Source organism: Pseudorca crassidens, chromosome 6 (genome assembly GCF_039906515.1).
Source record: "Pseudorca crassidens isolate mPseCra1 chromosome 6, mPseCra1.hap1, whole genome shotgun sequence".
In the NCBI taxonomy this organism is placed as follows: Eukaryota; Metazoa; Chordata; class Mammalia; order Artiodactyla; family Delphinidae; genus Pseudorca; species Pseudorca crassidens.
The window spans coordinates 32,255,618-32,270,096 of NC_090301.1; the positions used below are offsets into that span (position 1 = coordinate 32,255,618).

General features: G+C 40.2%; 1 protein-coding gene across 7 annotated transcripts in view; it reads left to right on the forward strand.

The window, feature by feature from the left end:
• The first annotated feature begins 1,602 nt into the window (after window positions 1-1,602).
• The window catches only part of RAPH1 (Ras association (RalGDS/AF-6) and pleckstrin homology domains 1), a 98,007-nt gene continuing 85,130 nt past the window's right edge, over window positions 1,603-14,479 (forward strand). For 3 of the 7 annotated variants that reach the window (XM_067740884.1, XM_067740887.1, XM_067740888.1), the window contains exon 1: window positions 2,511-2,721. In XM_067740884.1, coding sequence (XP_067596985.1) covers window positions 2,671-2,721 — 51 coding nt within the window. In that variant the 5' untranslated portion in view covers window positions 2,511-2,670. Of the gene's footprint in view, window positions 1,751-2,371; window positions 2,465-2,510; window positions 2,722-14,479 lie in introns of those variants that run through there. The other 4 variants (XM_067740885.1, XM_067740886.1, XM_067740889.1 and 1 more) reach the window with 4 other exon arrangements.

Sequence of the window (14,479 nt, forward strand, 5' to 3'; positions counted from 1 at the left end):
TATTGTATTACATTCATTAGAAAAGATTATAATTTATTGAAATAATTATAATTAGAGGTAATGAATGATGAATTCCACAAGAAAGGAACAGAAGGCTATAGGAATTGGTCAGCAGCAGCATCTTCATTTATATGAGATAACATTATTCTACACAAGAATATTGAAGCGCTTTCTAGACTTAAAATACAAAACTGCAGTTATGTTTCTAAAGTACAGATATCTCAAGTGTGAAATGCAACTAGTAACTGTATTGTATGGTTCTAAATACCAGTTTGAAACAGATTATGTACCAGTTTGGAACAGATTGTGCAAGAGAGACCAAACCACTTCAAAGTCCTCAAGAATATCTGAAAGAAGGAATGTAATTAACCAATCCAGGATTTGGCCCCAGGACAGAGAAATGAACACTCTGGTTCTTAGAAAGGGAGCCAGGATCTCAAAAATGTACAGTAAATTTTTTGTGAAAATTCCAGATACAGATACTCTTACTTAGCAAGCAGATGGGAAGACATGGAAAAGGAATATTCACTGCAACAAATTTCAGGTCACACTCCGGATTTGTTAATTGTTTCAATGCTGTCAACAAATTTGCTTTGCATGTAGCCAGGCAAAAATGATTTAATTCTAGTTTTTTTCTTCCTTTGATCAACTTTAGAAGGTCAAAATAAAGATATAAATTAAAATTTAAGTCCAAGTCAAGCCTACATCAAATTAAGCAGCATCTGAGTAACTTAGAGCTTGGTGATAAAGAATAAAGGTGCTATCACCTTACTCCTAAACCATTTCAATAAGGGGTGTGTGTGTGTGACAGAAATTAAGAACGCAAGATAAGCAAATTGCAAAGCTAAAAAATAATCGAAGATAATTGAAATGTCCAATTTCTAAAAGCTTCCTAAAATAGTGCATGAAACTGCAGAGAGAGTCATTGGCCAGAATGTGATTTCCTAAAAAAGGCCTCACACTGCAACAACGGTCAGTTTGAGTGCCTAAGGCCCCATCTGAGGGTTGCTGGAGTCCTGGAATACTCCAGCAGGAAGGTGCACGCATACAAGTCCTTGACAGACGTGCTCAAGGCTTCACTGTGTCCCAGGGCCCTCGGAGAGAGGCCGCTGGACCTGCTTCCAAGGAAAAGCGAGCAGGGGTGGAACAGCACCGTAATTTTCCTCCCTCACTCATTCATTCTCCGATTCACTGGTTCCTGGAGGCGGTTCCCAGGGACGCGCTGAGGAAAGGCGGAGCGCGGGCGGCCCCCGCTGGGTGCGGTCGGGCGCCTGGGGCTGGGGGTGAGCCTGGCGGGCCAGGGGGCGCGGACCGCGGGCGCCCGGGAGGGGCGGGCTCGGCTGCCTGCGCCGGAAGTGAGTGGCGGGTGGCGGGTGGCGGGTGGCGGGCGGGAGTGGGGGGAGCGAGCGGTCGGACTCCAGTCGGTCAGCCCGGCGGCCGCCCTGCCCTCAGCCCCGCCTTCTGCGTCTCGGCCGGACGCGGCTTCATTCGGATCCGCAGCCGCTGGGCACTGCGGCCGCCCCGCCCGCCGCGCGCTCCGCCCAGCCCCCGCCGCCGCTGCCAGGGCGGTCGGTCAGTCAGTCAGTCACGGAGCGCGCGGCGCGGGAGCTGCGGACCTTCGCGGCGTCTCCGGAGAAGGAGCGCCGCGCCTGGGGAGGAGGCGGCGGCGGCTGGACGAGCGCGAGCGGCGGCTGCCCAGCCCGGGGCCGCCCCGGAGCCGGGCCCGCCGGAGGACCGAGCCGTTGCCACGGTGAGTGCTCAGCCTCGCTCTCGGGCCCGGCCGGGCGCAGGGTTGGGAAGCGCTGCCGTCGCTCCCGCCTCCATTTTCCCGGCGCCCGGCCCCGCCATCCGGGCGCGTTGCGGACGGCCGAGCCTGGGGCGGGGTCGCGGCCGCGGCCGAGGCCGGGGCCGGGGCTGGTCGGACCTTGCCCGTCAGGCGGCCGGCCGGTGTTTGGGGGTCTGCGGGGCCTGGGCTGTACCCTGCGCCCCTGGGGGCCGCGACAGAGGGAGACAATGAGATGCAGGGCCGCCTGGGGAGGGTGCGGTTGGGCTTCTCCGACCCGGCACCGGGGACTGGTGGCCCGGGACCGCGGGAAGGAAAGGACTGTTCCCCCGACTAGCCACAGAAACCAGTGATTCGGTGTCTGGGGTTCCTCGGGTTTCAGTGCTCCCCATCTTTCGTAAATGAGTTCAGTGCAGAGATTTAGGAAGGCGGGGCACCTTCTGTGTCTTCTTTCTAATTAAGCAGGCTGAGTAATTGCTCCATTGCTTTTGAGCCCATCTCTTCTGCGTCTGTTTGCATTCCCGCCGGAAATCCAAACTGCAGTTCATGCGGGGGGGAGGGGGGGAGAAGGAAGGCAGTGTAATAGCATTAGGATGCCTTCGTTTTAAGACGGTTTGAAAGATGTGGTTAATAATTCAGGCGGAGTCTTAGGGTGTCCCCGCGGTGTGAGCTGGAAACCGCGTAAGTCATTGCTTGTAAGCATGAAGACGTGGCTTAGTATGAAATAAGAGCTTTGGGGAAGGGTGTAAGCGTTACATCAAATGTGACTTGTTTGTGTGTATCTCATATATTCTGTGGGAAGGGCAATTGGGGAAATCTGAGCGAACTGAACGGTTCACTTAGCCTCCAGATAAGGGTTGGTGTTGTCGGCAGCATTTGTCTTGGTGATGTGGAGAGCTGCCTCTGTGTGTGAAGTCCGCGGTAAAGGAACAGTAAAGGTAACCAACCGGCTAGGGATGGGGCGTGATGGGGTTATTAAAATGGTAGTAGTGAGTCCGTAGGAATATTAAATTCAGCAAGTATTTATGGAATACCTACTATCTGTTAGGCAGGTGGGGGATATAAAGTGAACAAGAATGCAGCGTATAGCGGTGGAAAGCTCTTTGAAGCCAGGGAAACCAGGGGCGCCGTAAGCACTGGAATTGGCTGGTAGTGTGACGTTGGATAAGCTGTTGAACTCTCAACAGTACGGTTCTCTGTCAGTAAAATGGGAATAACTAAGACCACCTGCTTACCTCCCGAGATGGCTGTCAAAGGATTAAATGAGATAATGTATGCAAAATGCCTAGCACCTTGCAGGGCACCACGGCGTTTTTAACAAATGTTAATTCCTTTTCTCTCTAGCCTACTGCTCCTGAGATTTTCTTGGGGGAAGGTGGGAGAAGTGAATGTAGGTAATTGTAATGCAATGCATTATATAATAAAATGTTGAAGGAGAGGTGCAAAATGGGGAAGTGAAGAGGCGAGGGAATAATTCTAAATTGGGAGCACTGGGGGAAAATTCATGGAAGCTGTGGCATTTAAGTGGAACCTTTAAGGATGGGTAGGATTTCAGCTGATGTAGATGGGCAGGGTGAGGACATTCCTAGTAGAGGTGGAGGAATTGAGGAACAGCAATGGGGGAAGGGCAAAATTAGAGACACTCAAAGGCTTTTTAGCTCTTGTTGAGTCTGACCTTCAAAGATTGTCTCTGTTATTTTGCTTTCTGTGTTGTGAATTTACCAGAAACCAGATTTAGTATATTCAAGTAAGTACAGAAATGTCTACAAAGCTCAATACATGATTTTTTGGATAAGACATTTTGTGGTATTTGGACTGCTTCTCTCTCCTGTTTGAATTTAATAAAGAATTATTTGTAGCTAGTTCCTTGTGATGAATAATAGTTCTATTTGGCAGAAAAAGCCGCTGATATTGTCAGTCAGAGGTCTTACTAAGATTATATAGTGAGTAACTGGCTGAAAGATATGGAGTAGTGGGCACATATTGGGTGTGTCTCAAACTCTTGATCAGTATTGTTTGTTTTCACAAATATTTTAACACTTAATTTTCAGAAGAGGTGTTTTTAACCATTGTCTTGTCTTTGAAAAGAATTAAAATGGCTTTTCTTTTGGTTTTGCTACCTTTTGGTTCCCATCCCATGCATAATTATTTATTAGATGAGCATGGTGGATGGCTATCACAATATCATTCACAGATACTTGGACACACATTATAAAATCTCATGACTTTGCCTTGGTTCTGAAGTAGTTGAATGTCAACATTAGTATTGTTGATCTCAAACACTTATTTTAGGAAAATTAATATTAGCAAAACAAGATATATGACCTCAAGCAAATCACTTTTCTTGGACTCTCAATTCCTTTACCTATAAAGTGAGAAATTTGGGTTAAATCACTGGTTTTCAATCTGTGTTTTACTGAACTCTAGAACTCTGAAGAGGACTTTCAGAGGTTCTCCAGGTGTTTTGAGTTTAATTGCATTAAAATTGTGTTTTAAACCCAGAATAATAAAAAGCAACTACTTTTTGAGATGCACTATTTTAAGTGCTTTACATGTATTGACTTATTTCATCCTTGCTATAATCCTGTGATGTAGGTTCTGTTAATATGTGAAAAAACAGGCACAGACTACAGAGCTATAAAGTAGCAGAGCTGGGTTTGAAAGCAGGCAGCATAACTCTTAAGCTTGTGTTCTTAACTACATTCCTATATTGGCCACCATAATAAATAACACGCAATTTTTTTTTTATTGTGGTAAAATATACAACATAAAATTTACCATTTTAACCATTTTTAATTGTACAGTTCAGTGGTATTAAGTACATTCACATAGTTGTGCAGCTATCATCACTATCCATCTCTAGAACTTTTTCATCCTCTCAAACTGAAACTACCCATTAAACATTAACTTCCCACCCCCTTTCCCTCTGGCCCCTGGTAACCACTTTTCTACTTTGTCTCTGTGATTTTGACTACTCTAGATACTTCATATAAATGGGATCATGCAATATTTGTTTTTGCCTTTTATCTGGCTTATTTCACTTAGCACAGTATCTTTTTTTTGAATATCAAATTTATTTTTATTTTGGGGGGGCATAATTAAACCTTTTATTTTATTATTTTTCTTAACATCTTTATTGGCGTATAATTGCTTTACAATGGTGTGTTAGTTTCTGCTTTATAACAAAGTGAATCAGTTATACATATACATATATCCCCATATCCCCTCCCTCTTACATCTCCCTCCCACTCTCCCTATCCCACCCCTCTAGGTGGTCACAAAGCACTGAGCTGATCTCCCTGTAGCACAGTATCTTTAAGATTCATCCATGTTGCAGCATGAATCAGAGTTTCATTACTTTTTAAGGCTGAGTAATATTTCATTGTATGTGTATATACCACATTTTGTTTATTCATCTGTAGATGGACATTTGGTTGTTTCCACCTCTTAGCTGTTGTAATACTGCTCTGAACATTGATGTACACATATCTACTCAGGTCCCTGCTTTCACTTCATTTGGGTATATACCCAGAAGTGGAATTGCTGGATCATATGGTAATTCTGTGTTGGATTTTTGAGGAACTGCCACACCGTTTTCTACAGCAGCTGCAGCATTTTACACATTTGCAGCTGCAGCCAGCACAAGGGTTTCAGTTTCTCCACATCCTCACCTCAACACTTGTCATTTTCTGTGTTTTTGATAATAGCCATCCTAATGAGTGTGAAGTGGTATCTCATTGTGGTTTTGATTTGTATTTTTCTAATGATTAGGGATGTGGAGCATCTTTTCATGTACTTGTTGGCCATTTGTGTATCTTCTTTGTAGAAATGTCTATCCAAGTCCTTTGCCAATTTAAAAGATCGGGTTGTTTTGCTGTTGTTGAGTTGTGGCAATTCTTTATATACTCTAGATATTAATCTCAGATCCATGATTTACAAATATTTTCTCTTATTCTGTGGGTTGCCTTTTTACTCTGTTGATAGTGTCCTTTGATGTATAAAAGTTTTTCATTTTAATGATGTCCACTTGATCTATTTTTTCTTTTGTTGCCTGTGCTTTTGGTGTCCAGGAAATCATTGCCAAATCCAACGTCATGAAGCTTTTCCCCTGTATTTTCTTCGAAGAGCTTTATAGTTTTCGCTATTATATTTAGCTCTTTGATCCATTTTGAGTTAATACTTGCATATGGTTTTAGGTAAGGGTACAACTTCATCCTTTTGGTTGTGGATATCCAGTTTTTCCAGCACCATTTTTGAAAGAACTGTCCTTTCCACATTGAATGGTCTTGGCACCCTCTTGTACATATATATAAAATTTTCTCACATTGAAAACAGTAGTGCTGCATTGGTTACACTTGCTTAATTGGGGGGGGAAGCATTCCTTAGAATGAAGCTTCTTTTACTATCTCTGATTATTTGTGAATTTTAAATGGGTAAGGAAAGTTGTAGTTTGCAGTAAGTTTTTTAAAAATTCAGTCCTGTGCATGTCTATTCATATAGAATTGTCTAAACAGTACATTACTATGGCATATAAACTGCGTTTGGTTAAATGACAGGCAAGACTCAAGCCCATTCCTTTGGGGGTATACTCATCCTGTGTAAGTCAATTTGTTTAGTAACAAATGAACATGTAACACTAAGTCCTGATATCATGTTACAGTATAGATGTTTTATAGCTCATTGCAAGTTTTAGGTTTTTCTTGTTTGCCTTGTAAGCAGTTTTTAGATATTGTTACTAACTCATTTTGAAAAGAAAATTCTTATTTAAAAAATTTCTCAAATCAATTTAATTGAAACATATCCTGAGACTGCAAAAGAAACCATTAAAAGCTACTAAGAAAACAAAGCAAGTGCTGCTACCTACTTGCAACTACTTATCTGAGTGAAATAAAAACAAAACTTTACAGAAATAAATGGGTTGTTTAGGTGTCAAGACTAACATCTCTAACCCTCATTTGTCTCTTTGAGTTTTTAATAAATTATATTTGAACATAAAATGGTATTAGCAGTGCTTTTGCAGTTATATATATTTGCCATGCTGCGTAAGATTTCTTCTGGAAAAGTTTTGTTGTGAAATATTAGAAACCCCTCAGATTATATGATGTCTACACTTCATCCTGTGCTCTTAATCACTGTCATTTTAAGATATAGTATTTACCACACTTTGGGGCAGATGTCTTAAAATACATCACTCAGGGCTTCCCTGGTGGCGCAGTGGTTGAGAGTCCGCCTGCCGATGCAGGGGACACGGGTTTGTGCCCCTGTCTGGGAAGATCCCACATGCCGCAGAGCGGCTGGGCCCGTGAGCCATGGCCGCTGAGCCTGCGCGTCCGGAGCCTGCGCTCCGCAACAGTAAGAGGCCCGTGTACCGCAAAAAAACAAATCAAAACAAAAACATCACTCATAACTTATAAATTGACTTTTTAAAAAGCATATGTTCTGCTATTCATAAAATATATATTGTTACTCTGCTTTAGGCAGAGCTACGCATAATGGAGAAATCAAAGAAATAGGTATATCTCCCCTCCAAAATAGAGAGGATACTAGTTTAAGTGCAGGATACAAGGAATCAGTAGAGAATGTAATTTAAGGGAGCAGAGTGTAAAAAGAAACAGAAGAGACTGGTGTTTGTTAGACTTGGAAAAGAAGGGACAAGTCATCCCTTTACATGAGAAGAAAAGCAAGATTGCGTGGCCCATAATTGATGTCTTGTCATTTGTGTAGCTCTAAAAATGTAAGCCCCCTGGTGAAGAATGGTGAAATCTGGAGAAAATTAGAACTGTGAACATATTGAATAGGCCCAAATATTGTAGAATTACAATAGTAAGTACAGTTTTTAAATTGTACTTGAAAATTGAATGCTTTTTTGGAAATCACTTTTAGAATGATCTTACTAAGTTTGATATGTTTGAAGAAGAGTGTTAGCTAAGTCAGTACAGCAAAATAACTAGCAGTGTGACTTGAAAATACAATATATTCTTTATGTATCCCAGACTGTACGTGCCTCTATCCATGGTTCCAAGCATAGTTTATTTTCCCTAATTTTTCTAGTCAAAATTCTACTCATCCTTTGAGTCCCAGTTCCATTGCCACACACCTTTGTGAAGCTGTTTGATACTAAGTAGAATTCATTGCCTTCCTCTTCATTCCTCTAGACCTTACTTGATTTTCCCTATATTGTAAATAATTGTATACTGTCTTAAATCCCCGATTCTGGAGTATTGGATCTAGTTTTACTCATCTGAAGTCTCTCAGTCCCTTAAATATAATAGAAGTGCAATAAAAACGGTTTTAACGAGGACTTCCGTGGTGGCGCAGTGGTTAAGAATCCGCCTGCCAATGCACGGGACACAGGTTCAAGCCCTGGTCCGGGAAGATCCCACATGCCGCGGAGCAACTAAGCCCGTGTGCCACAACTACTGAGCCTGCGCTCTAGAGCCCAGGAGCCACAACTACTGAGCCCGCGTGCCACAACTACTGAAAAGCCCGTGTGCCTAGAGCCCACGCTCCGCAACAAGAGAAGCCACCACAATGAGAAGCCTGCACACCGCAACGAAGAGTAGCCCTCGCTCGCTGCAACTAGAGAAAGCCCGCATGCAGCAACGAAGACCCAACACAGCCCTAAATAAATAAATAAATAAAGGTTTTAATGAAAGCCATCATTTGAAGAATTCTTTATGGTTGGTGTTACATCTCCTGAAAGAATCCATAAAAATCTAATAATGTTTATTTTATTTATAAAGAACAATTCTTTCTCGCCTTATTTGGTTTATTTTATAATGTAACAAGTGACTTTAGAGACTTGTGAAGGGAATCAGTGATCCTCTTTATCTGTGAATAGAGTTCTTTATAAATGTTAGTAATGGCTCAAAAACCTTTTTGTTTACCCTAAGTTTTTTAAATAAATATTTGTTTTTTAAAGCAAGCGTAATGAATACAGTGCATTATGTTTGAAAAATCTTGGTTGTACTGCTTAGTAATACGGAAATTCCAAAGTCTGGATCTTAAATTTGTTTATTTTGGTACTTGGTTTTAATGCTTGTCTTAGCTAAAAGGCAGCTCATGCAGGGACACGTACCCCAAAAGAATAACTGCCTCTTTGGCTATACTTTCTAAATGGAGATACTCATTGTTGAATTTCTGTCTATCAATTATGCAGATTTGGCTAGCAGAGTTTGCCCTTTCTATACAAACCAATGTGAGGATTTGCATTTATATGTTTTTAATAAATGTATTCAAAATCCAGGGAAACTACGTATGGAAGGCATTTAAAGAATTAGAAAATGGTTTTTCTGTGTTTAGAGTGTGCAGGTATGAGTATTCAAGATGACACACATTGACTTCTTTTGAAATACAGTTATTTTCTTACTAAAAAAATGCTTCATTTACCTTTAAGGTACACGTAGATTAACTATGTTTTTGTTTTTAAAAACAACTGCTAGGTAGCGTACTGCTAACCGTCACTGATCACAGAAAGTCAGCAAATTTAGACTTTGTGTGTGTATGTGTGAAAGATAAATGCTTAACTCATCTTTAAATTTGACAACTCTTTTAAAATACTTTGCCATGAGACAACCAGTAAACCTGTTTGGTATAAAATATTTAACTGGTCACTCCTCAACTACATCAGCAACATTCTGTAACACTTGGTGCTGTTTCTGCTTCAGCTTGTCTTTTGCGGCAGTAGTTGCATTTGAGGTTAAACCTTACTTCCCCTGCCCCAACTTTCTTTTGTTGAGGTCAAAGCAGCTGCTTCATGAAGGATTAGATAATACAGTTTTTCCATAAAATATTGTTTCTATAAAGGAAATCATTTACTGTAAGAATATGTCTTCCCTGGAACACCAGTCTCTTGTAGCAATTTGCAAAAAGGTGCGTTCTTTATTTCATTTTTTTTTTTTTTTTTTTTTTTTTTTGCGGTACGCGGGCCTCTCACTGTTGTGGCCTCTCCCGTTGCGGAGCGCAGGCTCCGGACGCACAGGCTCAGCGGCCATGGCTCACGGGCCCAGCCGCTCCGCGGCATGTGGGATCTTCCCGGACCGGGACACGAACCTGTGTCCCCTGCATCGGCAGGCGGACTCTCAACCACTGTGCCACCAGGGAAGCCCCTTTATTTCATTTTTGAAAAAGATTCCAGCAAATACTATCACTCTTCCCTCCAAATATTTAGAATCATTTAGTACCAGAACACTTAGACTACTTTATATATATGATGTGTGACTGTCTGACAGGTGGCCATAATGAAGAGGCCAGTGTCGTTTTCTATGATAAGGATACACATGTATTATATTGTATTACATTATATGGTACTTAAAATACATATGTGTATTAAGATAAAGATTAACTAGAACTCCTAATATGTTGTTCTTATACCCTAATGGATCATCACTCATACTTCCTGGGTTATAATCACCTCCATTTTGGAAATCGCTATACAAGCTTATTGAAGTACTGTTGATAATAATGAACCTTTTATATCAAGTTCCATTTCATAGTGTATAATATACTTGTATGAAGCCATCTTAAAAATAAAGCACTTGGGACAAGACATTCTGATTTTCTTACTAATTAGAAAGAAATGTTTGTGGAAGAAAAATAGATAAATTTCAACAAAGTGAGACCTTAATAAAATTTATTCTTTTAAAAAATTTTATTTATTTATTTATTTATTTATGGCTGTGTTGGGTCTTCACTGCTGTGCACGGGCTTTCTCTAGTTGCGGCGAGCGGGGGCTACTCTTCGTTGCGGTGCGCGGGCTTCTCATTGCGGTGGCTTCTCTTGTTGTGGAGCACGGGCTCTAGGCGAGCAGGCACGCAGGCTTCAGTAGTTGTGGCACGTGGGCTCTAGAATGCAGGCTCAGTAGTTGTGGCGCAGGGGCTTAGTTGCTCCGCCTCATGTGGGATCTTCCCGGACCAGGGCTCTAACTCGTGTCCCCTGCATTGGCAGGCGGATTCTTAACCACTGCGCCATCGGGAAGCCCAATAAAATTTATTCTTTACCACAATTGAAGTTATTAGCTTATTTTAGAATCTTCAGTTTGGATTTTGCATTATGCTTTCAGGAATTAGGGTGAATTAAAAGTACCCATTTAAAATTTAATTTAGTAATTCAGTAGTGTTGATAGACACAATTTTTCCATGCCCATAGTGAGCATTTTTTTCCTTGAATCTCTAGCAAGATAGAAAACGTTTCCATGACTCTACCCTTTATCTTTCCCTTTCTTCTCTACTTCTGCAACTGCAGCCACAGTTGCTTCATCACAGATATATTTTGCCTGTTCTAGAATTTTGTATTAGTTGAATCATATGTATGTGTTCCTTTGTCTCTGACTTCTTGCCCTCAGCATGATGTTTTTAGATCCATCCATGTTATTGCTTGTATCAGTAGTTTGTTTCTTTTTATTGTGGAGTAATATATGCAATTGTACGAATATTGAATGTACCATAGATTTGTTTATCCAGTTTCCTTTTGGTGGGCACCTGGACTGTTTCCAATTTGGGACTACTGTGAAGAAAACTGCCATGAATATTTTTGTACAAGTGTTTTTGTGGACAAATGTTTCATTTCTCTTGCATAAAGGAGTGGAATTGCTAGGTCATACATAGATGTTCCTCTTTTTAAAGACTTGTATTTGAAGAATAATATACACATGTATCATAAACGTACACTTCTACAACCTGAATACTCCTGTGTAACCAGAACATAGATGAAAAAGAAAATTACCAGTGTGCCAGAAACCCTCCTCATATTTGCTTTTCTATACGACTGCCCTGTCACGGGTAGCCACTGCCTTGACTCCTTACTCTAATTTTGCTGTAAAGTCTTTTGTTTTGCTTGTTTCTTTAAATTTTTTTTCTAATTTATTGAGGTATAATTTCCACATAATAAACTGCACGCATTAAAGGATACTGTTTGATAAGTTTTCATACACCTGTTAAGCTATCACTGCAAACAAGGTAGGGAACATATTCATCATCCCCCAGTTTCTTCACATCCCTTTGCCAGTCATGCTCCCCTCCACCTCTGTCTCCGTGCAACCTGTCACTGTAGATTAGTTTGAATTTTCTAGAATTTGATGTATGGAATCATACAGTGTTCTCTTTCAGTCGTTCTCTCTCTCTAGTCTGGTTTATTTCTATGCAGAATAATGATTTTTTTAACAAGTCTATACAAAAGTCTTTATTTTAACATTAAAAAGAAAGAATCACATGTTCTTTCTCACAGCTTTACCAGACTGAACCATCCGATAAGTTACATGCACACAGGGACTTGGCAGATTATTGCACAGCTTTTCAACGGGTTGAGTCAGGACCAAGTGGCCACCTTCCCCACAGCTGGGCTCTGAATAATGATTCAGAATAATGATTATAGATTGATATAATAGAATAATAATTTTTAGATCGATCCATATTGTTTGGATTAGTTCCTTTTTATTACTGAATGGTATTACATTATGTGTATATACCACATTTTGTTTATCCATTCACCTGTTGATAGCTATTTGGGCTGCTTTCATTTCTAGCCTTTTACTAATAAAGCCGCTGTGACATTTTGTACAAATGGAGACAGATATATGTACACATATATCTTCATGAATATGTTTTTATTTCTCTTGGATAAATACTATGAGGACATGCTGAGTTATATAGGGTACATGTATTTTTAATTTTTTAAGGAACTGGCAAACTTTTCCAAACCTGTATCATATTATGTATCCAACCGCATTATATGACAATTTTAATTACTCTACATCCTAGCACTTGGTATCGTTTTCATTCTAGCCACTGGAATGGATACATAGTGGTATCTCATTGTGCTTTTAATTTGCATCTCCCTGATTACTAATAATGTTGAGCGAATTTTCATGTTCTTATTAGCCATTTGGGAAGTGACTGTGCAAGTCTTTTGCCCATTTAAAAAATTGGGTTGTTTTATCTTTTTTAATTTAATTGTAGCAGTTCTTTATATATTCTAGGTACAAGTCCTTTATCAGATATATTTGTGAATTTTTTTTTTTTTTGTGGTATGCGGGCCTCTCACTGTTGTGGCCTCTCCCATTGCGGAGCACAGGCTCCGGACGCGCAGGCTCAGCGGCCATGGCTCACGGGCCCAGCCGCTCCGCGGCATGTGGGATCTTCCCGGACCAGGGCACAAACCCGTGTCCCCTGCACCGGCAGGCGGACTCTCAACCACTGCGCCACCAGGGAAGCCCTGTGAATGTTTTTTCTTAGTCTGTGGCTTCCCTGTTTATTTTTTAGTGATGTATTTCAGATAGCAGAAGTTTTGATATTGCACTTCATGAAAATGATCAATATTTCCTTTTATGGTTAGTGATTTCTTTGTCCTAATAAATCTTGGCCCACACTAAAGTTGCAAAGATATCTCCCTATGTTTTTTCCTAGGAGCATTATGATTATAGTTTTCACATTTCAGTCTGTGATTCATTTTGTTTATGGTGTGATGTAGAGGTCGAACCCCACCCCCCATCCCATGCTTATGCAATATCCATTTGTTCCAGCATCATTTATTTAAAAAAAAAAAGTGCTTTCCATTTTTGTCAATTATATCTCAGTGAAGCTGAGGAAGGCCCCCTTTCCTTTCCTCCTTTGAAATCTTCGTTGAAAATATTTGACAATAAGCGTGGGTCTATTTCTGTACTCTCCATTCTGTTACAATGATGTAATTCTCTCTTCTTTTGCTAGAATTACATTGTCTTGATTACTTAGCCTTATAGTGAGTAAGAAGTCAAGGTAGAGGATATCCCCCAAGTTCTTTTCGCAGATTGTTTTGACTATTTTAGGTCACTTGCCTTTCCATATAAATTTTATAATTAGATATTGGGATATACACCAGGAGTGTTATCATTAAATTGGAAACCTAGTCAATATGGGGAGAATTGGCTTATAATAATATAGTATCTTCCAATCCATTAACATGGTATATCTGTCCATTTATTTAGATCTCTAATTTCTCTCAGCAGTATTTTACATTTTTCACTTGGCATAGAATAAGCACTGCTTGCTGTCCTATTTGTATCTTTTTTTTTTTATGGCCAAATCATACTTTACACAAGCTTATTTTTATAAGTAAAGGTTTGGTATGGAGATTTTCCATTTGATAACCTTTATCTAATGCATAGATGAAGGGACCACCTGTTCTGATGTGACAGTGCTACAAATAGAGGAGACTGAAACATATCTTTAGAAACATTAAAGCAGAAGCTTACAGCTTTATAGTTATTGGCATAATTCTTTTGACTTGTATGGTTGTGGATATTAATATTTAAAGAGACTTATCTTTATTAGCATAGCCTAGTATTTTTAGAATCAGAAGTAAAACAGAATCTTATCAGTTTAATTGGAGCATTAGTTCTTACCAGAGGAGTTTGCATTTTGAGTTTGCATTTTGTAGTTTGCCTTTTCTTCCCCCTTTCATTAATAATACTAATGGAAATATGCAACTCTCAGAAATGTATAAAGAAGAAAATAAAACATAATCCTACCACCCAGAACTGATTACAGTTAAAATTTTTGGTATATTTTCTCGTGTGTGTGTGTGTGCGTGCACATGCCTGTTTATATAGCTCATTATTGTATGCATAATTTAGTTCTTCTTTCATTTAAATGCTTATATCACTAGCATTTTCCCATGCAGTAAATGCTTTATGAATAATTTACAACATCTGCATTATAATCC